The 27,347-nt window shown below is 29.0% G+C and overlaps 2 protein-coding genes across 2 annotated transcripts; both read right to left on the reverse strand.

The window, feature by feature from the left end:
* Positions 1-9,227: 9,227 nt before the first annotated feature.
* On the reverse strand, positions 9,228-12,322 carry LOC123292178 (N-acetylglucosamine-6-phosphate deacetylase). Its single transcript, XM_044872737.1, has 7 exons — positions 11,980-12,322; positions 11,643-11,917; positions 11,447-11,576; positions 11,283-11,371; positions 10,734-10,878; positions 10,255-10,431; positions 9,228-9,799 (listed from the first exon to the last, which is right to left on the reverse strand). The coding sequence occupies exons 1-7, from the start codon at positions 12,185-12,187 to the stop codon at positions 9,594-9,596; spliced, it is 1,230 nt and encodes a 409-aa protein (XP_044728672.1). The 5' UTR covers positions 12,188-12,322; the 3' UTR covers positions 9,228-9,593.
* Positions 12,323-13,089: 767 nt separating this feature from the next.
* LOC123294102 (protein yellow-like) lies at positions 13,090-25,726 on the reverse strand. Its single transcript, XM_044875187.1, has 3 exons — positions 25,456-25,726; positions 14,641-14,899; positions 13,090-14,409 (listed from the first exon to the last, which is right to left on the reverse strand). Exons 1-3 carry the CDS (start codon positions 25,691-25,693, stop codon positions 13,446-13,448), a joined length of 1,461 nt encoding a protein of 486 aa, XP_044731122.1. The 5' UTR covers positions 25,694-25,726; the 3' UTR covers positions 13,090-13,445.
* Between the last annotated feature and the right edge of the window lie 1,621 nt (positions 25,727-27,347).

The raw sequence follows: 27,347 nt of genomic DNA on the forward strand, positions 1-27,347 counted from the left end.
TAGATGGCCGACATTTTAAGCTTTTAAAAAGTAATTACAAAAATTTAGTGTAAGCATCACACAATACCTATATCTACACATGTAAAACGTATACTGGATCTGAAAAAATGTAAATCCGAAAAAGAATCAACACACAAATAAGAATACGGATCATCAGAGGTAAGATCCGCCAATACGGATACGAATCTTTGAATTATAGCTGCAAATTAGGCCAGAAAAGTATCTAAAAACACTCCCCATTAAATTAGCTTTTTCCTTATATCCTTCTCCAAACTGAACCGATTTTAAAGATCATCGCCTCTTTTATAGTTGTTTCGGGTACGGAACCCTAAACTGGCACTTTAATCATAGCTAAGAACACTCTCTGTAAAATTTCCTTTCAAACAAAACAAAAAAAAATCAAAATCGTTTCATCCGATAGACAGGCAGACACACATAGCAATCCAACTTATAATAATAACTTTTTCGGTGATTAAAAATCGAAAAACCTCAAAATTGATTTTACAAAATTCACGCATTTCAAGATAATTAATATCCTAATGGTTAATTAATGTATATCAAAATAATTTCTTACAAATCCAATGAGCAGAAGAAACCATTTACTTCTTTCACTTTGATTGTGATCCGGAAATTTTCCTCTATGCTACTAAACAGTAGATATCTAACATATATCTATATGCTACTAAACATATAGATATTATAGTAACTTATAAATAACAATTTAATCAAACTTAAACATCCAAAATCGGCTTAATGGAATCTGATCGGAATCTAAATCTGCTGCCCAAACAACATTCCACTGTTCTATGGAATAGACAATTAAAAGGGTGAGCTAATTAAATTAGGCCGTGCATTCATACATTGAACAGCATTGTTTTTGTATTCTAAGGCACAGGTTGTCGCATGATAAAATGATTTTCCCAATAGTACCCATGAAACAAGCGATGTGCTTAGGGTAGCGGGTTCGATTCCCGCCGTCGCAACAAAATTAATTAAATTAATAGTTGTGATGGGCTGGTGTTGTGCATGGTATATGCATGAAGGAGGTAGACTCAGCCTCTGAAATTGAGGATCTGATAAATGAAATTATCAGCGGAAAGGTGGTAAAACATATATATGGTATCACAATGGGCTCTATAGCCTAAATGTGTCCTTCGTGGACAGCCAATATAACCTAACATAACCTAACCCATAAAACAAAGTCTTCTATGGAGTAATACGCATTAGAGAATATTTACTATAAATATTTTTACAACGATGTATTCCATGTGATTCCATCTATGAAGCTTTTTCACGTATATGTAGTGTGAATGAATGTGGATATTTATTCGTTGTTACATCAAATATCCATACATCCCCCATTGCTCCCCTCATTCTTTTACTTTTTAAATAATTTTTTTGTTATATTGTTCCTATGACTAAAGCATGGTAATCATTTCATCATTATTAAATTTTCTCTTAACCGTCTTCAAAAAAAGGAAAAAGTAATTCTCAATTCGTATTCTATAAACATATATTATCCTCAACTATGTTAGGAAACGTATCCAAATTTTTACTCTATAGAGCAATACTTTGAAGCAGACGTTTCTTAGACGAGCTATCGGGAAGTAAGTACCAATTTTCAAAACTCTCTTTGTACTATATACTTATTTTCTTTTTTGCTGTAAAGTTGTGATTTGCTGTAATTAAACTATCCATGTATACTTTTTACAATTTTTCTATTCACAAAACTTCATTTTGAGTAATATTAAACAAGCTGTTTAACAAATAATAATTGACGGACTCCTATCTCGAAAATAATAGAACTTTGGATTCAAAAACTAAAAATAAAATATTATCTTAGATTTTGGTCGTCTATATCGCTTTGTTCTTAAGATAGTTTCAAAGACAGCGTGTCTACTTGTAAAAGAACAACTAAGTATATATATGGAACTCAAAAGTGAATACGTTGAGGCAAAAACAAACTGATTATAACTGTTTAGGAATGAATTGTGGGCGATGAGAATGTTTTGGCCACTTCAATTTTAAATAAAATTTTGCAAATCCTACTTATGAATCATAGTACTTTAAATGTTTATTTACTAATTTGACACATTCAATGACTGATAGATATGAAACAGAATAACTAACACAGAACATTACAATTATTATTGCTTGTTTTCATACATTTCAAAATACAATTATTATTGTAGAAAAATAGTTGTATTCAGTTCGTTTTGCCTCGACGTATCCACCTTCACGTTCCATACATGTAATATTTCTTTTACAAAATTCTTTAAATACACTAGTTCATATCTCGGGAATGATTTCTTCAAACGTTTCTGTTATTATCTGTAGAAAAAGATCTACACTTCTAAACGGCCATTAACATTCCTATCGAACTTTTTCAATTTCAAAAGTAAATAGCTGAATGTTAATATAGGCAAGTAGAGATTTTTATAAAGAATAACTTTTTTTTGCAAACCTTGCAATAAATGTATGTTTATGGTAGCAAAAAACGAAAAAGAATCAATGGATTCACTTGTAATTTTGACAGGTCATTGCATTTTTGACGGAAAGTGTCAACTTTGCTCCCGCGGTGTGTATACTATTTTTCTACTCGACGGAGGTGGAAAGTGGCAATATCCATTCGCACAGCGGGCCGAAAGCTGACACTTTCCGTGCGGAAAGTAGAAATAACTATTAACGAGTTTTAAAAGCGGATATTTAAATTTAATGTCAAAAAATTAATTAAAAACAAATTGACTAAATTATCACAAAATTATGAGCATATTCTATAAGACTAGTTTTTGAAAATTAATTGAATAAATCAAGTATTTTCATGAAACCAACCATTATCTAAATTGACTTTTCTCCTTTTTTAAAAATTTGATGAAATTCTATATTACCTACGTATATCATATCATAATAATAAAAGCTCAAATGTAAGGAACAAAATATGTGTAATTTTCAAAAAAAACAAAAGATAAATGATTTAATACCTAATAATAATTCAAAAGAAAAAATTAATTTATTTAAGATACCTACTTAGAGCTACAATTTGTGGAAATGCATTATTAATGTACTTTTAATGAATATAACACTTAAATTTTAAAAATTCTTTTTATTTACTTTTTAGACTTGTAACAAGTGGAAAATAATAAACATAATTTATGAAATTAAAATGTTATTTTATTTTCATTAAAACAATAGAATATAATATCAAGTGGGAAATAATAAACAAGTTACTCTATTTTATTAAAAAAAACAAGTGAAAACAAACAATTGACTGAGTTAATTATTGAAATACCATGTATAGACAGTGTTGATTATTTTACACATACATACATGTCGCACATAATTAACTAATATAACTGATATTGCCATATAATACATACTATACTACTATAATTTACGCCTAATTTGCGCCCTCACGGGTAAACAGTGATATTTACGAAAAAATGTAGCGAACAAAAGTTGTTTTGTTTTTTATGAGGAACATTTTTTACATTTAAACTTTTGTTCTATCTCTAACGATTTACCAAGACCCAAATGACCTATGTTGCTCATTTACGAACTCGACCTCACTTTTTACTTCCTGAACACGCTGTAATTTCAGCTTGAAAACTTTTTTCGTTTTTGAGTTTTCGTGTTTACAGACCGACGGACGGACAACTGAAAATGGACTAATTAGGTGATTTTATGAACACCTATACCAAAATTTTGTACGTAGCATCAATATTTTTAAGCGTTACAAACTTGGGACTAAACTTAGTGTACCTTGCATATTACATATATGCATGGTATAAAAAGTACCTGAAATACTTTCAAAAAACAAAACAAATATATATTTATATATATCACACTTTTTTAAGAATTCTAGGTCACCTTTTCATAAAATTAGGACCGTGGTGCCATATTTAGATCTAGAAATTAAAATAGAAATGGCTATTGTTTTGTTTTTTGAAAGTATTTCAGGTATTTTTTATACCATGCATATATGTAATATGCAAGGTTTACCATTGTTTTCGGCAGAATTTAAAATAGGGCTTCTTATTAGATCCCAAATATTTTGACCGTTCAGAGATTTTGACCGTTTAAAATACGAGATAATTTTAAAAATTTAAACTGATTTATATGTTTATAGATCACTACAGTAATTGGTCAGAACAAAAATCAGACAAATTTTTTTCAAAAAACTTCCGGAATTTATTAAATTTAACCACTCGGTCGAATGTTATGTAATTCTTATCGGATCGTATTCCCGTTAATACGATTCGATCGGCACGTTCGATCGAAGTCGATATCATTCTTGATTCGCGCGATATCGACCAGAAAAACAATTACCACACACACACATTCTCCAAATTATGTTGTGATGCTATTTCCACTTGGAAATTTTAAAATATGTTAGAAAACCGCGATTTTAAAAAATTAAAACAATAACGTTTCTATAGAATGGGAAGTTAACAAGGATAATGATGGTAAAACAATAGAAGTGTATTTAAATTTTTATACATTGAGAAAAATTTTTACTTCTTAATAAAATTAATCCTTCTTTAATTTTGTATTGAACATAAAAGTGGAGGAAATTCGGAAGAAAGATATTCCAAAATAATGATATGTATGAATAATATTCGAAATTAAGCTTAAAGATTAACAATTTAAATTTGAACTTTTTGTGGATTTTGTTGCATTTCATCTATTCAAACTAATAACTTACGCTATGATACTTTTCATTGTTTAAAAACTACAATCCAGATAACATACCCAAAAGTATACATAATATATACATAATGAATTTTATAGAAAAACTAACTCTGCCAAATACTAGAACAATGTGTATATTGTATAGTAAAATAGTGAAGCCAAACCAACAATATTTATGCATACAGAATGTTCCATTAGCAAGGAGTGCTTATAGTGCAGTCAAAGAATACAGAATACCTAATAGAACATCATTTGTACATACGTATCCGAACTCACTATTTTGGTAGTTTGAACTACTCTTCCAGAGGGTTTAGGCGTTAAATATTTATAAGGACTAGATACAAAGGCAACGTAAAAACGTTTTTGATTGGGTTTGAGTACGGTGTTTTTGATTAGTACTATGAGAGGGAGTTTTGGAGGAAATACAATTTTGTTTTATTAGGGAGAGGGAACTAAGCGAGTCGGATTTAATAGCTGTTTTTTTAATACCATTTGTCTCCACGTATGCGAGTGCCCCCAAAAATGGTAACACTCCGCTGGGAAAATTGAAATGTTTTTAGAAATGCTTAGTGTGGTAGAATGCGCACCACAATGAAACGCGACTCTCACACGCGAGTCTACACTCAACTTAGAAGCGTCTGTATATATGTAGGTATAGTTGGGGAGAATTGAGAAGAGATAATCATTGAAAGTGGAATTGACGAAGGGCGAGAACGGTTAATGTTAAAGTTGACTTACAAAATTAATAAATAGGCAACTTGAATTACGTTATTTATAATAATTTTCGATAATTTGACACTCAACATTTACGTCATACAAGTTGCCTATTTACTATTTTTTTTAGAGAACTTTAACATTGATCGTTTCATTGAATTAAAAATTTAAATTTATTCTGAAAATTGAAAACTTTCGTTATTGATATGTATAAAAGCATGGTGGATATCTAGATTTTGCAATAGGCCTCAATCCAAAATTTCAACATTCCACGACTAAAGATTTTTCAGTTATGTGAGATATTGGAAATTTTCGATACCTCTACGTACAATAGAGGCGAAGCTACAAAGGTTTTGCGCGTGCTTATCATAAAATTAATTCCAAAATACTTAATCCACCTCTGATGTATAATTAATGTATAATTAATGTATAAGGAAGTTTCTACAAAATGGGGGGTGCATGGCTACATGTTACGCCAAAGCTAATACCAAGGATACTTAAAATAGATATTTCCAATGGAAACCTGCCACCGACTTTTTCACGATTAGAATATTTTCTTTAATTAGTATCTATATAAGCAAGTTATAATAGGATAACTTGTTCTTAAATAAAGGTTTTATCGTGAAACTATTTATTTACATGAAAATGTTCATGAATTTGAATATTATTCTTCCCAAATGTTTGTCTTCTATTTGCACACTATTGCAAAGTAAAGATTTAATTGTTCCAACTTAAGGTAATGGAGTAGGTTTAGTCTGATAATGAAAAAATATTTAGCTACATCGGCTTTTTCAAGTGAACTTAACCTGTTAGAGCTTTGCAGGTGTAAAGCTCTTTTAGAAACATCCAAAATAAACCACAGTTTTAAACATTCATGATACCCAATTATACACACACAAACACAAATAATAAACATGTGTAATTAAAAAAAAACCCTCGACAAATACTGTTTTTTTTAAACACTTACGATACCACAGACAAACAGAACACACACACACAAACAAAGCACTTCTCTTTCATTGCCTATTTGCCACAGAAGTGTACTTTTTTTTTACCTAATACACTTTCAGAACCAGTTTGGCTTAAAACATAGTCCCGCGAGATATCACATTGGGCTACATTGGTTCAAAATTCATAAAGATTATCGAAAGTTTTCTTTAGTGTTGTAACTTTTCTTCGATTGAAACAAAAGGCGTGGGAATAAGCTGGTTAATAGCACAACCTATTTCACGAAACTTCTTTAACAACTTTTTAAATAGATTAGCATTTCGGGGATTCCTTGATTTGCGCATATTATAACAAAAACAAACTTTATGCAAACTTCAATCTCAAAAGCACGTTATACATCTGTCCAGCGCTCCATCATGCCCTGTAAATCAGAAAGACGACCGTTTGTCAACAAGTCTTATGACAAAAAATATACCACCTACAAAGTCTGCAGAAACCTTTAAAACATTCTGTATCTATTTCACATAATAATAAAATATGTTGTGACCACATAAGTCACAATACAGAGAATATATTTTCATACATTCCTCTGTTATTTTCAAAAAGAGTATAGATATTTTAAAAATTTTTAAATTTATTTATGTTACTTAACAAAAAAAACATAAATACCGATCTACCCGAAAATAAATGTACAAAAAATTTAACATTCTATACTATTACTGCATGCACAATCGAATAGAATATACATAAGCCAGTGGGTCAAAGTCTAAATATTCGTATTATATCTACCATGGAAGTAGGCCAAATATTTAAAGGAATAAAATGACAAAATATTTTTAATAACTGTATGGTGGTCGTTCTAAGGTTACATAATTTAAATTTTTTTTCAAAAAACGACCACGTTAGTGGTATAACAAAAAATAGCTTAAGCTCATTTAGGACATTAGTAGGATATTACCTGCTAGGATAATCGTGAGAGCCCACATTGAACCTTTTCAGAGTTGGGATTAGAATTATGAAATTTTTTTTTTTCTTTAACACTAACCGCTGAAACTATTAAATTAGTAGAAACAAAAATATAAGCAGATCTTGTTCCTACATATGATGATGAATCGTGGATAAAAAATAATGGTTTCTTGTTTAGAAGTCCAATTTCTGAGTGGTAATTGGTTGTAAGCGCAAACAAAATACTATATGCGTGATGATAATCATGGATCCAATTAATCTCGTATAAGATCAATAACATATAACTTTTTATAAATGTATGTGGTTTTCTATTTTTATATTTTCCATTCATTAAATAATCATAAACAAAAATTATCGATCAATAAAATTTTTTCATTTAAAAAAAAACAATCAACTTTCTATTTGTCTGATTGGTTTAATTATATAGAAATTTGATAACGCATTAAAAGTAATACCAATAAAACAGCCATTAAAAATCAATAAAAAACCAATTTCATTAAAAACCAGAAATTACTTAGTAGATACAAATAAATTTATAAAATAAACAAAATTTTAGAAAATTTAGGATTGTATAAATAAAAAGTTATGAAAGTTAATTAAAATTAATTTATTATATTCAAATTATGTATAAATTCATATATTGTCTTAATTATGATAAAAATAGATATATTTAAAAACAATTATTAATTAAAAAGCCTGCACAGGATTTGATCTGTCAACGCAGATTCTCTTTTCATCATGAGAGCATTAACATTCAACAAAACCTAAAAATAATTTTATTAAAATCATGGAGTGCAGAAAGAAGTTAAGATAATAATATCTATGTGAACAAAAATGGCCTTTGATCCCTAGAAGATATAAACTATGAACAATTTAGATAAAAATTTGTAAGGATGAGGCAAGCGATCTATCTCATATAGCAATATCATGCATCGAGTCTTTTTCGAAATGTGATACATAAATATCTAATTTTACGAAGCCATGATCTTTAATTGGAAAGTCTTGATTTCAATTCGACATTGTTTATTTAACATTTATGTACCACAGAATAAATCACAAATTGAGAACTAAGGCATTAATTATCTCGTGTTTTGAACGGTCAAAATTTTTAAGGCTTTGAGATTTAATAGAAAGCGCTATTCTTAGCCTGTGAAAAAAAATTCGTTAAATAGACCTTTGCCCTGGTGTCGATTTTAATATAGCTTTCGTTAAAATTTGAAAATGCGCGAGAATAGATGTCAGGATGTGAAATCAAAATTTAAATCGAATGATAAACATAAAAGATTTAAGCAATTAAATGTTATTTTTGCAAAACAACTTTTGATAAGTAGCTTCAGGCTAAGACGTCTACAAGTGTTATTTTCCTTCCTTTCTATTTGTACATTTAAATCCTTCATATTTTCGTAGTTATTGATGTTATCTAAAATTCAAAGACAAACGCCAATTCTGTCAAAAGTGGATTTTATCATAGTTTTAGCATAGGAACTGTAAATACCATGCTGGAAATACTTTAATTAAATCATTCCAAGCGACAACTCAGATCAAATCGTGTGTAGAGCCTATTAAGGCACTTAATTCTAGATTATATTATAGCACCTAGCTTTTAAAAGGTTTATGAACCTGTTAATAGTACGTATTATTATCCTATTAAAGGATTTAATTAGGATATTTAATTTTGTTTCGTTAATGATCTTATGTTGTTTACTCTAAAACATTAAATTAATAACCAGTCATTTAAAAATAATAATTTGAGCTTTATGTATGCATGTAAAAAGAAAGCTGCATGAAAGCTATCTTACAGATAAAACAAGAAACACTACTAAAAGGTATTCTATCATTTTAAGAGAAAAAAATATTGGATATGTTATTAATAAAACAAACTATTTATTTAATATATAAATAAATCGTCTTCATATTTTCAATACATGAAAGAAATGTTTTCATTTTGAGAAAGATAATATTTGACAATAATACGATAAAATAAACTGTCTTCTCTTCCAATACTGGTTTATTTCTTTGCCACAGTGCCGTTAAAACTTTACAAAATCATAAAAGGTTAAAATAAACTCGTTCATTTCATGAATCAGGCTCACAGGGGAAGTTTATTTCATGATGATACTTTCCACTGAAAATGGCGACTAAATGTCGTATCCAGGCTCTCATTACAATGCCTCAACTACCAATTGGATAGTGTTTCATGTTCTATTAAAATATAATAATTAACACAAAAAAAAATGGAATGAATTTTAAATACAAAATAATATGAATACACTTCATTAAAATTTTTTTATTTCGTATGAATTATTGAATTTTTCATAAACACATTCACCAGAAATCCATGTTGATAAGACATTTAAGTCATCATCCAAAAATATGAAATCAGCATCAGCATCAAAATCTAAAGTTCCCTTTTGTTTACTCATATTAATAGCTCTAGCTGGATGTAATGTTGCTGCTTCTAATGCAGTAACAGTTGAACATGCTGTAAAAAGATATCATTTTTAGACTCTTATAGCCAAAGATGTTTTTGTGACTAAATCACTACCAGGCAAGTGGCAAGTGTAATCAACGATTTGTGTATTTTTTGTTGTGTTATATTATGTAATCAGTTTTATCGAAATTGGGGGCAAAAAAATGTTCTCTATTTTTTGCAAATTTCTTAAGAGATTTGAAGTCACAAATAAACATTTATTTTAGAAAATAATAAAACATTGATATATAGACTAATTTTGATCAAAAAATGCGAAAATCGGGTTTATGTGACCATAGTACGAGTATTTTCTATGATATCGTCCGAAATCCTATATGCAGACCTATAATTTTAAGATATTTTCAACAGCACTCATACAACATATAGAAACTAGTCATCTAGTCGTCAAACGCATTGGATTTAAGCAACGTATTTGTAAATGTTATTTTGAAATATTTAATACTTACAAGTAGACTTTTTGAATATTTGAACGCAAATGTTCATACTTGAAATACTACCACATAATGTATTTGTTCCTGTGATATAAGCACTATCACCTCTAACATCGATACCCAATTGTCCAATATAATGAGTGCCTTCTTCAAGACCTAAGGCTGAGATGGCATCTGTGACTAAGAACAAACCTAAAATTTGGAGAAAACAAATTGTTAATTAATTTATCTATATCGTACAGTGGGTAGTAAAATATTGCACTGGTGTTTATTATTGCATTTACGTATAAAAATAAATTTGTAACTAAAAATACAAGTAAGTTTGAGAAGACAAGATAAGATAATTCTATTATTTTTATGAATACTTAGGAGCTAGAAAATTATTTATCCCCAAAAAGAATAAACCGGATTCTCAAGAAACACGATTTTTACGACATGTAATATAACAAGGTTCGTTGAAAATAGTATAAGTAGAAAAAAAATATTAAAATTACCATCAGGATGAGTACGATGAGCTATTCGAAGTGCAGTTGGGTGCGTATGGATACCATCAGATATTATACCAAAATAAATAGTTTTTCCCTCTGGAATTTGATCAGATGTTAACAATCCCACCAATCCAGGATCACGATGATGAAACTAAACAATAAACTTTGAATATATTTATTTCTAGGATGAATTAAAATTGAAACATGAAAATTACAGTTTGGAGAAAAATTACTTCAAATTTAAGAACACTTGAACTTTTGGGAAAAAAGGATCGGTATCATTAAGTAGAACTTGTGCAATACTTTGAATTTAATGAATAAACTTTGGTAATATTTTCATCCAATTAATTTTATTGATAGCAAATTTATTCTAAAATTGAAGGAGTTTTACGCTTTTTTTATAATAGGAAAATCAATTACAAAACATTATTGATTAAACAGTTTTTTAAATGTCTGCTAAAATATTGTAATTGACGCTTCTACCGGGTCGTAATAAATACATTCTAGTTTTGCAGAAGATTAGTAACATTAGTTTAATTATTCAAAAGTTCTTACAGGCAACATGGCGTTGAATAAATGTGTTATCATTGTTGCTCCATGTTTTACAGCGAGTTCGCCATCCGATAAATTTCCAATCGAATGTCCTGAAAATCAAATGGATTTTTTTAAAAATAAAATAGATTTATAGTAAAACTTTTCATTTAAAATACCCTACATACCAACAGAAACAGTAATGCCTAGTTTCGTCAATTCTTCAATTACCTCTGGTGCTCTAGATAGTTCGGGAGCTAATGTTAGAATTTTTACATCTTCCAAAGATCCATACATATCTAATACAGAATGCATTCCCTTGAATTAAATAATTTTTTCAAAAACTACAACTCTAAATAAAATTCGATTAAAAGCAATATTTACCTCATCTAGATCACGAATGTATTCCGGTGGATGAGCGCCTTTTTTTTCTTTATTTATATATGGTCCCTCTATGTGTAATCCAAGAATTGTAGCTCCATGTTTACCACCAGCTTGTTTCTTAATTCTCGGTATCACTTTATGATAAACATGTTTCGGAGATGTTACTAATGTTGGACAAAACGCTGTCACGCCATGTGCTAATAAGCCTTTTGATACTTTACGGACATCTTCTTCGACATTTTCCGACTCTTGCGAAAAATCAACTCCAAATCCACCTAATTCAAAAATAAAATCACTTACCTAAGATATTTTTCTTAAAAGAATTAAATTATCATACCATTTATTTGCAGTTCTACAAAACCGGGAGAAATTAATACACCCTTACAATCAATTACCACATCCGGAAAGATTTTCTCATCAAAAAAAACTTTTTCTGGGTTTATAACTTTTCCATTTCTCACCCACAAATCATCCAAAATAATTTTATGATGCCGTAAAAGACGACAATTTGAAAATTGTATAGTTTTTGATGAAGAAGGGTTCATTGTACTCTGTTAATGATATTCAAACTTTTGAAATATAACGAACGCACTTTGAACAAACTAATGGAGTATGATGAAATTTTAAAATAAAAGATTATTATGGTTTAATGAATTGTAATGCACTGATTTATAAACATAATTTTAATATTCAATATAATTATGTTATCTAAAGTATATAACTAATATTTATGAGTGTTTTTTTATCATTGTAATTAAAGTAAACAAAAACTTATTTTGATAATAACTGACATTCACCAGTTCACCACTAACATGGTGACATTTGTCAGTTGAGTTGAGTTGACAAGTGTTTGACGTTTATAATATACACATATGCTTGCTGGTGGCAGCACTATCCTATATTGTTATTCGACACTCCTGCTAAGGAAGGCTCTATCTACCGATTTAAATTGAAACCATTTTACAAAATCAAATATTAATTATTGTACTTGATACGAAAGTAATATTCATATTTAGTTTTGAAGCTGTAAGAATTATAAAGTAGCAATTAAATTTTGTGTAGGCCAAAAAAAATCCTTGCACAACTGATTTTCAATTAAGTTATCCTCCTTTATTGGAACAAAAAAAAAAAAAAAAAGAAAAAAACAAGATGATAATAAAGTAAAAAAATAAAAACTTTATTTAGAATTTCACTACAATAGTCTGTCTATAAATATCTAAAATAAATATAAAAAAAACTATAATATTTTGTAAAAAAATGTAATTCTTAAAAAAAAAAGTGTATTTTAGGAAAGTAAACTGTATTAAACAGTAACTGGTATGTTCCAGAAATCCTTAATGTTCCAAAAGACCTTGAATTCAGCTTGGACTTCAAAATCATCTAAAAATCATCTCGACTTCATAAATGATTTATAATTTTAAAATCAAATTCTGCCGGATCTATCCGTATTTCGAAAAAATGTTTCAAACCAAAAATGTTAATAATTTTATAAGAGAAAACTTTCGAATTTAAAGTGGTAATTTACCTCTGGCTAGTTAAAAACCCTAGTTGACTTTAGATGACGCTGAATGTCAAAATTCAAATATTTTTGAGATGTCCCACTTTAAACCCAACAATTTTTGTTTGAAATATTTTTCTCTATTTTACTTATTCTTCTTATTCCATATTAAAGAGTGATTAAGAACTTATGGAAGATACTGTAGACTGTGCATAGGTCTTGTGCAAATATGGTTACGTATCAAGTTGAAGTCTTTACTAATAATATTAAAAACAATAGATAGATAATACTGAAGAGTTTTAAGTTTAAATTGTTACGTAGGAGTAAGAAAATGCTGTAGGCTCATTTCTGTATCCAGTTTTTGAGCCACCAATATTATAACTAGGCAATTTTGGCGATACATCATAACCAGCATATTTAGGTAAAATAGATTTTACTGGTGCAACATCATATCCAATAAATTTTGGTAAAGCGGGTTTTGCAGAAATGGGAAAACTGTAAAATTTCGGGGAACCCAAGGCACCATACCCGTCTAGAGAATTTAAACTTGGCTGAGCGCAAGCAGTATTTGCTAGAACTTCAGATACAGTAGTTGTGTATACTCTAAAGTTAACATCCCTGAAATCTAAATTGGCTATTAAGAATACTGGCATACGATCAGACATTACCCAAATGTTTTCATTTCGATCAATTTTTACATCACTTGGAAATACTAAGCCTACATCATCTGAATCAACGACGTCCAAATTTTCTGGAGTGTATGGTAAACGAGAATTCCAACAGCCAATTGAATTACGAGAAACTAAATTGTAAAATAGTACACCATTCTTATCCATAACAGCAGCTGTGACATGTCCATCTTTACCACGAGTTCCGACAACCTTAAAATCATGGTAGCTATCTTCGACAGCAGTTTTATTTCTTAGAATTCTTGTTGATACACTAAATTCATGCCCACTAGCTAATGGATTAAAGAACATTGTACGATATCCATCTGGTTGTATTGGGGACAATGCCATGCCAAATATACCTTCTTCACCCCATTGGAAATTTAATCCAGCAATATTAAAATCACCAGATAATGGATCTGGCATAAAGAAACTATGAGTGAAACGCCATGATGTATTTTCAAGCCATGAGTAAGCAATTAAACCATAACCTAATTCGTCACTGAAGTAGGCATAGGCATCGTCGCATGTTGCTCCAATATCAACAGCAATATTTGCAATGAAGGTATTTGCATTTGTATCTTCTGGCCGGAAGACGTATCTGGAATATTAAATTATATTATAAAAATCAGGTTGATTTAAAAATAACTTCCGTTTTAATTAAGTATTCCTAACCATTAAAATTGAAAACGATTTTTTGCTTATTGAGATTCTACCGTACTAATGAACTAGGTATTGAGCGAAATTTCGCAAATACTATAAATCCGAGAATTTATTTTTCTGTGACAAAATCGCAGAATCTGTGATTCAGTGACTAAATTTGTATGCATACCTTCTTATCCGCGTATCTGTTTTTAAATCAAATACGTTAAGTGCATAAGGGCATGGATTTTGTGTAGTATTTCCAATGCCTGTAGTACCAGTATCCAACACCCATAAACGATCACATTCATCCACTTTAATTCGATACACTGTTGTTAAACCATTTTCACAATCCCCAGCCTTGTTTGCTTGCCAATTTGGATATGGTATTAAACGTGGGGATAAATCTGGTGAATCAATTGGAACGTAATTTAATGTTGATGGAATCCCTGTAAAAGATTAGAAATAACTTTGTGATTTTTATTTCAAATAATTTTATTTATAATAATTGAATATCTCTGTATAAGTAAAAAATAAACTTTCAGAAAAGTGGGTGAGACAATAAATCGTACTTAAAATAATAGTAAAATTGATATTCTATAATTTTATCTAGTATAAAAATTTCCATTATACTGACATTGATCGTACAATTCTCAAATTTGAACATTATAATTAAGGATGACTGTACACCTGTATGAAATATATATTAAGGTACACTAATTTTAGTTCCCAGTTTTTGTACCCTGTTTATATGAAATATATTCGATTCGGAAAATACTTTTTTCATGAAAACCAACTCAGTTTGCTATAGGAAAGTTGATGGTATTTGATCGTTAACAGTTATAATTTACATTTGCTGTTGACATAAACCCTGTGTTGTATTTAAGTTATAGAATGTTATTATCGTTTGAAGCTTGTAATTCTTTAGTCATAATTTTGGGCAACCTGTGTACGTAATTTAGCTATAATCTTCCGTGTCGTATAGCGTGAACAAACCTGTATATCAAGGTATACTAATTTTAGTCCCAAGTTTTTATACCCTGTATAAATGAAACATATATCAAGGTATACTAATTTTAGTGACAAGTTTTTATTCCTTGTATCAAGGTATACTAATTTTAGTATACATATATTAAAGTATATTTAATTCCCAAGTTTGTAACGCTTAGAAATATTCTTGACACGTACGTTAAACGTCTGAACGACGATAAATCAAAAACGAAAAAGGATATCAATTTTTATAGCGTGCTCAAGACGTAAAAAGTTTGTTTGAGATCGTAAGTAAGCAGCATTCATCAATTGAGTCTTGGGTCCGCAGAACCTATCTTGTAAATCTTAAGAGAATTTTTTTCGTCAACATCACTGTTTTCCCGCGAGGGCGCAATTTAGGACATATCTTTGGTGCTCATTTTCTCCAAGACTATAAAAGATTGAGATAAAACTATAATTGTGTTGGTTTTTTAAAACTTTTTTACACTTTCTATACAGGGTATTTCAACAATTAACTCAGTTAGTAAAGTGTTTTTACTTGTTTATTTAGAATTTTATACTCTGTATCACAATATTGTCCAAATGTGAATATAGAACTAAACATCCCATATAAGGGTGTTATAATTAATTAGTTCAAAACAATATCTTAAACAAAACATTGCGTAATCAATGTAGTTATGTGTAGAAATTATTGTGAGGTGTGCATAATAATTTGAATATATTACGAAACAATTCTATATTTGTTTTGTGTCTTTGATTAGATATCTAATCAATTTACGATAAATTTAATTCATAATTTCAATTTATTATTTATTGGTGACAAGAAAATCAATATAAACTGTTTAATCTAATATTATTATGTTTTAAGTATTAGTTTAGTTTAGAATTAATAAATCCTGCACAATGACACCTAAATATTACGTAGTCAAACCAAAATCTCTTTGTCATTTAAGTTTCCTAATTTTATTATTTATTAAGCTCAGAGAAAAGCTTCAAAGTGTTTTTACAATAATGTTATATTTTTAAAGTTATATGTAGGGAAATAGTAACCTTGTGTACAACAAATAAGTCAACCACTCAAATCTTCTTAATTTTTAATACAAAGGTATTGCGTATTGAGATATTTTGTGTCCTTTGGCAAGTGAATCGGTACATCCAATCAACTATTTTTACTCTATCGAGTATCTAAATCTAGCCGATTTAGCCAAAAATGTGGCTCTACCCGAAGTTCAACTAACCCGGGATGACCTTAATTTCGGCTAGGAGGTCAAGAAAAAATATCCTCCTGGTTTAAATTTAAATGACTCTAATATCTCAAATTATCCAAGAAATTAGTTTTTTATCCGTCGTGACATTTGTATATACTGATGATTAGGTACCTATCTATTTTAAAGTATATTTTATTCGATGAAACCTTGGTTTTATATCACTTACGACATTCAACTTTCTGGCCGTGGGTTGTATACTATTTTCTTGATCCCCTAGTGGCAAGCAAGTTTTCCTGATCGCATTTTAGTGTAGAAAGTGTGACTTTTGTGGCTCGGTAACATTGCCACAACTTTAGCAAGTCACAACTCTTCCGCTGTTAAAAGCGGAAAGTTTGAAGATCCGAATTTCGGCTAGGTGATCAAGAAAAATAGTAAACAACCCACAGACACACATGTTGGTAGCACTGACGTATTTAATATTTCTTTTTTTTACATAATTTGTTTAATATCATTCATATTGTTAAATATATTAGGGTGTGCTTAGATTTTGGTCAATTGGTTGTGTGTCAACTCGATAATGTCTGTCGATAGTGTGGGCGCTCCATTAAACTACGAGATATTATTATATCTAAACAAATTTTTTATATTTAATATAAAATGAACTTTCTCATTGCAACTTTATATTCAAAATAATTTTAATGTTATTTTTAATATTAATATTATAATTTACAACTAAAATTTCTCAACGAGACGGTTTTTAATTTTGTTCCACAAGATATCAATCTATTATATTAAAAATTTAAAAAAATATCTAATTATATTAAATTAAATTATTTGACAATTATATTTGACAATAAAATATTATGTGATCGTGGGCAGGTTTTTTTATTATTGTTTATGTAAATAGTAATAAAATAACTTTCCATCTAATTTTATTGTTTTAAAGTCGTTGACCATACAAAATTAAAATTTAGTAGGTACTCTCAGCTCAGCCATAACTTTCATGATAAATACAATTGAAGGGAAACGAGATATTCTCAAAAAATTGATTTATGCAACTTTTAACCTTGAATATCTAAGGACAAGCACACGTGGCCATATGTGGTTTGCTCAAAAATTCAGCTTATTCCGTTAGATTCCGAGGTAGCACTTTTTTTGACACGATGATCGGGTTAACTACTATTCATTGAAAAATAGTAATATTTTCAATTTTTGAATAATTTTTATTGAACGTCAATTGAATAAAAATTTATGTACGCTGTAGGTATACTGTAAAAATATAGATACTTTTTACGTAAAATAAGTAATGCGTACCTCAGCGCTTCGTGCTTAAAGTTTCCAAATTTATTTTGTATCAATGATTTAAATACGATCACAGTCCTTAATTCTTTCGATAAAGCAGGAAAAAAAATTTTGGCTAACATCCCAAATTTTGCCGTTTGTCACATTGAACAGTAGAGCGGTTAAGGACTAGTGAACCCTCGACACTAGCCTCTAGTGCCCATAGAATAAATCAACACTTGTGTTTACATACTTATTTGACTACCAAAAATACCAAGATAAATTAAATAAATACATAAATTAAATTATTATACCTATTGTGATTACTTATGTTACACATAGGTATAGATATTGCCTTCAGATAGATATAAGTGAAGGAAATTTAACCTACTTGCGTATAATATATTTGTAAATATTATGGGTCTCTTGAGACTTAAAAAATGTATATTTTAATATTTTTGCTCTCATTTCGTTTTTATTTGTATCTATTATGTAACGAAATTTGTATTATTATAAAGGTAAGTTCACACTTATAAACATTTTTGAACGATTATTTTTCTTTATACGTATTGATCAACAACAAACAATTGAAAAGTTTCCAAAATGATAATTCTGCGATTACTGCTAGACAAGTTAATAAAAAATTAGATTTTTTAATATTTTGTAGATATTTAGTCATACTTTGATCTGAATTCATTCTGGTCGCTAACCCTCTCAATTGTCGACGTCGGTCAATCAAAACAACAGTTATTGGCCTGTTTTTATTATTAATACAAATTCGAAAAAAGTATAAAAAATAATACATAAAAGTGTAACTAGCTATTCATACGATTACTTTCAACCACCCCTGCCGTTTCTGAGAAAAAAATTCATAACTTCAATTACATATAACTAGAGAACGGATAAAGATACTGGGTCGAGTCATGGCTCAAAATAGGTATTTTCTAATTACCTTCTACTTTCTTTCCCCAATTAATGTTATCAACTAAAATTAATAATTTATTCAAAATTTTACAAAAAAGATCGTTCCGGGACAAACTTTTGTGCAACTTTTTTGGGTTTTGTTTTTGATAACATTACGACCCCATCCCCCATGGCCACGAAGTGTGTACCTCAAAAAAGTTGATTTCCAAATTGAGGGCCTAAATTATACAAATCGGCGAGACAGATTTTTCTGTCACGATATAAGAGCTGGCACATCAAATTTTTTTGAAAAAAAGAAAAAATTTACAAATACATTAATAATATAAAAATGTATAAAAATATTTCTGTCAGGATAAACCGCGTCACACCTAGCCTATATTGTGCCTATAGTTAAATAGTATTGATTCATATGCGAAATTTCGAAATCCATGTAAGTGCAGTTTTACTGTCACCAAGGTCTATATGATCTACGCCAGCTAATTTACTTATGTATACTTTTTTTTTTAATTTATACATTTCTTGTTAAAAATAATATAATTCGATATGGGCATGATAATGAATTCTTATACCTCTTAGTATCCTTCCTCTAAGTTTGGACTACAGTTTATAAAACAATTAAAAAAATTAATTGACGTATATATCATTTACATATATTTTATCTGATCCATTTATAGTCAACCAGGTTAAAATAGAAAATAAAAATGGAAAAAATGAAGAAAAGTGAGAATAGAAAATAATTATTGATACCAGTGGCGTAACAACTGTCGACTAAAATATGTTCCATTGAGAAAAAGGGCTCTATGGACTCTCACCCCCATTAATTTTGCAATAATGAAAAATGACGAATATTTTTTCACTGAAATTTATTTATTTATGCACTGCATATTTTTCTATATTTAAAATGCGTTATAGATTTCCTAAAACCGTTCCTACGAACTTTCATGAGTCTCAACACTCAAAGAGCCTCATTTCTTGCCTCGTGGTACTTCTTAAATAATTTTGGATAAGTTTCAATTTCGAAAATGATCTTCCTGCGCTAGGAATTGTGACCGGAATGGTGAGAAATAGGGTCAACAGGTATTCAAACATTTCTGGTTGTTTTCATATTTATTAATTAACTTTTGAACGATAATAGTTGGTGAGGCAATTGACCTGAAATGTTTACTGAATGTTCTATACAATAATATTCTCCAGCGTTGGATATTTCATACTCAATCGATAGAAACAGGAAACACGACGCGAAAAAACTAGAAAAAGTAAGAAAAATAAGTTTTCAGTATTGATTTGAGTTCTGAACATTTATAAAATTTAATTAAGACCACCCCCCCCCCCCCAAAGAAGAGATGGTGACAATAGATAAAATCATTTTATACATGATTGATGATAACAGTTCACAATTTGCGTACAATCTTTAGAGCAGCGGATGAACACAAATATAGTTACGACACTGATTAATACTTTCAAGGAATGTTTTTACTTAACATATTAAGAAGAAGAATTTTCTGTTACTAAATAATATTTATTTAAATAAAAAACAATTTCGTAATAAAAAATTTTCTGATTTGATTCGAATAAAAATATCCTATAATTATTATTAGGTATCGATGAAGTTGTGGAATTTTGGCGTAACTTATTGTTTATACATTACAATCTAATTATTATGATGAAGATATCAGGAAATGAATATGCAATATGAAAAAAAAATTAATACATTTTATGCATGCCTATGTATTGTAAAGAATTATTTATACAAATAGAGTAAAAAATAATCAATCAACGAAACAAATTAATTTATTAAATAAACCGTGGTGCATATGGTTTTTAGGGGGCAGATCAATCACTTTCCGATTCACTAAGTTATACAGAGTATCCCTTAGTCACTGGATTACCCATCAACTATGCATTCTTTACGAAATTGATATAAAACCAAAAGTTCTTTGGCGTTTTTTCTATTTCTTAAGAATTAATATTAGGAAAAATTTAATTTTTTTAATTAGCAAAGTTGCAAGCAATCTTGCAAGTAGCAAGGTTCGTTTTCGGTTAATCGTATAAATTAAATTCATCCGAAAAAAATTATCAATTTGGAAAAAAAATTTTAATTTCTAATTTTGAACGAAAATTTCTCTGCAAATATTAAACTTATCAAAAAAAGTTTTGATGTTGATGTAAACAATAGAGACGCTATTCTCCACATTTTTTTTTAGGTATTCTCTGGGATTCTCGACGAAGAGACTTTTTGGCCAAAAATTTTCACCGCTTTAAGTATATCTATAGCATTTGTTCCTCTTGCTACATGACTATTCTCAAATGAATAATTACATAAAATTCATTAGATTCAATTAAAACTCAATAAAAATACCCTCGAATTTCAAATATTATAATTTATATTTTATTAAAATCGTGCGTTTGAAAAATCTATAATAATCAATAAAATAAAAAATTATTGATTTCCTTGATTTTAAAATTCGATAAAATTTAATTACCAAAAATTATACTAAACATATTTAGTAAACATTTCTATCTTTCAACATATTAGATATTGGCAATAAAATATTAAACATTAACCTTGTTTAAATTTACCTAGAAATTCATTATATAATTATTGTATAATAATAATAATCATGAAAAGTATAAGTATAATTATAGGTATAATGATTTATAAATTTATGTCAATAATTGAAGTCGTCAGGCGCGTATACTTAAGAATATGAAATGGCGAGTTTTATTAGAAAAATTAATTTAAGTTAAGGATCTTACATGCATCTTTTAGCCCTGGAGCCCGTGACAGTAAAACTGCATTTACACGGATTTAGAAATTGCGAATATGAATCAATACTATTTAACCATATGTGCAATATGGACTAGGTGTGCCAGGGTTTATCCTGGCAGAAATATTTTTTGCCAGGATGTTTTTTCTTTTTTACTGGTGTGATAGACATTTTGGTAAAGTTTTGAGCTGTCACACCGAGGTATTTCGAAAATGGAACTGAAAACGAACAAAAAAAAAGTAATTCCGCGATAAGGGTAAAATTTTATTGACTTTATATATTAAAAATCGGCGTGACACACCTTTCTGCCATGATAAGAGCTGTCACACCAAATTTTTCATAGATAAAATTTGCAATAAAATGGTCTCCTATAAATTAATTTCTTGGAAAGAAAACTTTATAAAAAATATTTCTGCCAGAACAATTCCTGGCACATCTAGTCCATATTTTACCTATCGTTAAATAGCGTTGACTTAGATGCGAAATTTTGAAATCCGTGTAGGTGCAGTTGTACTGTCACGGGCACCCAGCTTATTTGTGTATAATTTCGAACCGGATGTTTGGTAGGTTGATAGTGAGAAGACAAGACTTTTGTTTTCTCTACACTTGGAAATTCGATTTTTTCTAGAAATGTGGTTTTCGGCTGCTAGAAAATTTCACACAACTATTTATTTTGGAAATTACAAATTCTCAGACACATAAAATAAGTTTAGCATAATATGGTGGAAGCGACGGGAAACAATTAATATAATAGCCAAGCCGCTGGTCATTGACTTTTTATAATACAAAAGGGTATTTTTTTAGAGGTTCGCAAATTTAAATTAAAATAAAACAAACAAAAAATATTTTTTATATAATTGAAACTGGCTTTATAGCAAAGATAATTTTAAGATACTAATGTTTGATTAAGATTTAGGTCTTGTAGTCGAACAGAACCATTCTTTTAATTAAAAATTTTCAATCATTGTTCTGGCGTGAGATTACGTATTATGAAATGCCAAACCAAGCTAAGCACTGACTGTGCTTCATATCGGTTATCAAACAAAAGAGTGTGGCCAATTCAAAGATGTGGACCTCTAAAAAAGGGTTCTTTGAAATATGATTTTTATTTTATTCATTTCAAGATGTTTTAGATAATTTAGAACAATGAAGAGATGAAGTCATTTCAATTCTATGATAAAAATTAAATTCTGGCTACGTGCCTGTTTTTATTACATATCTGCATATCATTTTAAAAAATTTAAGGGTATATCAATAAAAAAAAATCCAATTAAATGAAATATGTAATGAATGAATGAGGAATTGCAAAGTGTTCACTTTTTGATTTTAAAATATTGACTGCTGGCTACATTTTGCATAAATTAATTAGTACATCGTGATGTTGAATTTTTTGATAATACTAGCTTAATACCCGCCCGTTTCTCTGTGTTTAGAAATAAAGACTGGTACTGGTAAGTATCTGTAAGTGTAATATACTAGATATTACTTCGTTCATTGATTTGACTAAATCAAATGTACGACAAGCCCATTTTTCTGTGTCTTTAATTATTAGATCGTGTATACAGAAAAATATAATTAATGGATACATTTTATTTGTTTATTTGTTTAATTAATTATTTACGAAATTAATAAAAATATTAATTGTGATTGAAATAAAATTAAAAAATACAATATTCGAAAATCGTGATTAAAAAAAGCGTAGGTTATTTTGACAATTAACAATTAATTTTTATGATAACCTGAGTTTATTATAAATAATAACGAAAACCAGTCATGATATTTTTTTGGCTTAATTATTAAAAACAATTAGATAGCTTACAGCTACCTAAATAAAAACATACAACGTTTTTTCCAATATTAAAAAAAATAGTTTGGTTTTAATTAGTCTAGGGTCAGGCGTATTATTCGACGATCATTTCAGAACGGCTGGAAATTAGAAAAGCTGTTGTCGTGCATGTGTCTTACAATTGTTTCCTCTACGAAAATGTCAATACACAGGTCGAGGGATTGAGATGTTTGTTGAGCAACGTACTCCCTATTATATTGGGTGTCGAGCGATATGAAATTTCAAATTTTCCTTGCCTCTGGAAAGACTAGTTCCCGGCAGTTTTTCAAATTTCCAGCTGAAATAAACTTCAAATACCGCTCGTGTTGCTATAGACCTATAATACTGATCAAGTAATAATAATCAATTTTATATTTATAACAGAAGATAAAGCTGTTCTATACCAATTTTTGATTGGCGTGAAATTTTATAACTTTTTTAAAAAACCTTTTAAATATTCATTAATGGAAAAATTATTAAAAAGAAAAGCAATTCCCAGATTAGTTAATGTAGAATAAGTTGTTAGAACAGATGGTTAAAGTTGCAATTGAATTTCAAGCACTGCGATTGTATCCTTTATTCTATCGATTTGAAATTTGGATATGGTAGGTATTCATATTCTACCTATGCCCTTATTACTTTTATTTTTCGAAAATTAACAGTATTTTCGAAAAATAAAAGTAACCAAGGCATGTAGAATATGAATACCTATAACATATCCAAATTTCAAATAGATAGGGTAAAGGGTACGTAATCGCCATGTTTGAAATACAAATGTAACTTTAACCATTTTTATCTGGAAAACTGATTTTCTTTATAAAATTTTTTTTCCACCAATCAATATTTAAGATGATTCTTAAAAAAAAAGTTTCACGCCAGTCAAAGAATGATTTCACGCCAATCAAAAATGTGTATGGAACAGTCTTAAACATATTGACATTTTTAGGTACTTTTATTGACACATAATTTTTTTTTTATATAATTTAATTAATGAAGTACCTGAATGAGAAAATTAGTTGGTAACACATGTCTAAAATCCCCCATGTAATTTGCTTGGATCCCTTGAGATTCGATGTTGAAACTCGGTTATTTTATATACATTTATTTTATGCATGTAATGTTTTAATAAAAATAATTTAAAAAGAATTTTATTAATATTTTAATTTATTTTAGTTTATTTCATTCCTTAAAAAGAAATAGTTGTGCTATTTATTTTGTTTGCGAATAAATTTTCTGATATTAGCATGGCTATTCCAAACTTCAAACCGAATGTTATGAGCGGAAGTCAGTTTTGCTAGTGATAGAAGCATCTTGTATACACACATGATTCACAATCCAGACCCGATTTCGGATAAACTTTTGATCGAATCGCCGCACATAACAACCCAAAGGCCCACAGAATTTAAACACTTAGTTAGATTTGACAAGCAGAAACTATTTGCGTATTAAAGCTTTGGTCATACTATTTTATAAAAAGTAAGGGGGACAAAAGTCAATGGATTAAAAAATCCAGTTTATAACTGTATATTTTACTCCATTTTCCAACCCATGGGTATTAACATTTTCTGACTTAAGATTTTAATTCAGCGATTCGTAAATCCCTTCAGCAGGTCCTACTTTTCTACTTTAAGAGTAGCCTTTTTGATTTTTCTGTCACTATCGATATCTTCTAGAACTGTAATAAAATTATAAACTCAGTGAAAATTTTAATTTTTCACTCTTATCAGCGCTTTCACTATTTATTATTAATCGAATCCATACACAACAAGAACAGGAGTTGCAACCACCTCGACATTTTGATGGCAAACAATTTTTTTCTTTTCAGAAACTACGAATACGAAAGCAGAAAACACGCGTCGCAAACTTATTAGATCTTTTTTTGGCAATGATACACTAATAAACTTTTTCAAATTAAAAGATTATTTTAAACTAACTTGAGGTTTCAAGCATCTTTTTAACTCTTAAAAGGTCTTCTAGTAAAATTATAACTGTGAATGAAAATTAAATACCTGCTCGCCATCTAGGCACGGTAACAAATAATTTTTCATTATAAACTTCAATTCCAACTGGTAAATTATTCTCTGGTATAAAATCTCCAACAGATAAGGCATGTAACCATGTTTGCCTATCTGGATATTCAAAATTTACAGCATTCCACAAAAATTTTTCACGTAATTTAGTCACAGCATTTGCTACATAAGTGGATAGCAGTAGCAAATAAATAATATTAAAAAATTTCCCTAACATATTTTTTAAAACCACAATATTTGTTATCACGAAAAAGAACTATTTGTAAATGATGTAAAATTGGCAAACGTTGAAGTACTTAAATAACAAAAAATTTACATCCCCCATAATAATGCATTAGAATAAAAGGTGTATATCACCTAAAATATATTAGACAAGAAACATAAACATGAACCCCACTACTTCAGAGTTTTAAATTTCTTTTCTTTCACGATGTAATTACAATCAGGATTTGTTATATATTTTGTGGTATACCTATTTTGTTACTATACTAAATAAAAAATAAATCATAAATTTTTATCTAATCAAAAAATATTAATTTAAATTTAACGAAATCCCTAGGTAAATCCAAAATTTTGTCCCTAGGTAATTCCAAAATTGAAGGTTAACCGATACGCTATTTATCAAGCACTTTCAGTTTTGTATTGATATAAATGGCGAAGTTTTAGAATATTTTTTGAAATATTTCGAAGTAAATGTGAATGAAATTTATCGGAGAAGACAAACAATTATTTCTGAATTGATGTTGAGTTGCGCAGCCTTAGATTTATTTTTCCCCCTAGGTTATGGACTGCTCTGGTCTATTTCTTTAAAGATGAAACGATGCACCAATTGCAAAGTATAACGACCATAGTGTAAGGGTTAATAGATAAGACTTATAGAAAAATTTTTGTGATTATTTCTGAAATCGATTATTAAGAATCGATAATTTGTAATGTATAATTATACATCTAATATAGTCCGGCTAAGCACGGGATGGTTAAAACAATATAATACTTTAAAATATTTTTTTAAAAATAATAAAATCAACATTTTCTCCTTTCTATTACCCCTAGATTCTATCAAACTCTCGTTAAGCTCCATTAAAAAATACTTATTTTTCAATTGGTTCTCAAACGAAAAGACATAGATAGATCATTCTAGTTTCACACATAATTTGTATTAGTGGTACATTAAGGTTTTGGGCTCCCATTGAAAACGTTTTGAGAATTTTTCGTTTATTCAATTTTGTCCTAGACGAATCCAACAATTTGTTATTGTTTTAATAATTTCGACTAAAGACTGAGTCAAATGTATCGACGTAGTAAAAAACAAAATTTGTATACCATGTATATGAAATATACCAAGGTATACTAAGTTTAGTCCCAAGTTTGTAATGCTTAAAAATATTGATGCTACGAACAAAATTTTGGTATAGATGTTCATAAAATCACCTAATTAGTCCATTTCCGGTTGTCTGTCCGTCTGCATGTCAACACGATAACTCAAAAACGAAAAGAGATATCAAGATGAAATTTTTATAGCGTGCTCAAGACATACAAATTGAGGTCAAATTCGTAAATAGGCAACATAGGTCAATTGGATCTTGGGTCCGTAGGACTAATTTTCCATAAAAAAATAACCAACTTATGTTTGAAACATTTTTTATTAAACATCACTGTTTACCCGTAAGAGCACAAATTATATAGTTTGTATTATATGGGAATATTAGTTAAGTGTGTATGTATGTATTGTATGTACGATTGCGTTACCAACTCTGTCTTTACATGGTATTTCAACAATTAACTCAGTCAATTGTTTGTTTTCACTTGTTTTCTTTATGTTTATTTTCTAGTGTTTTTTCTTTACATTTCTAATTTGAAATATATTTCAT

The sequence above is a fragment of the Chrysoperla carnea genome, chromosome 2 (genome assembly GCF_905475395.1).
Source record: "Chrysoperla carnea chromosome 2, inChrCarn1.1, whole genome shotgun sequence".
NCBI classification, from domain to species: domain Eukaryota; kingdom Metazoa; phylum Arthropoda; class Insecta; order Neuroptera; family Chrysopidae; genus Chrysoperla; species Chrysoperla carnea.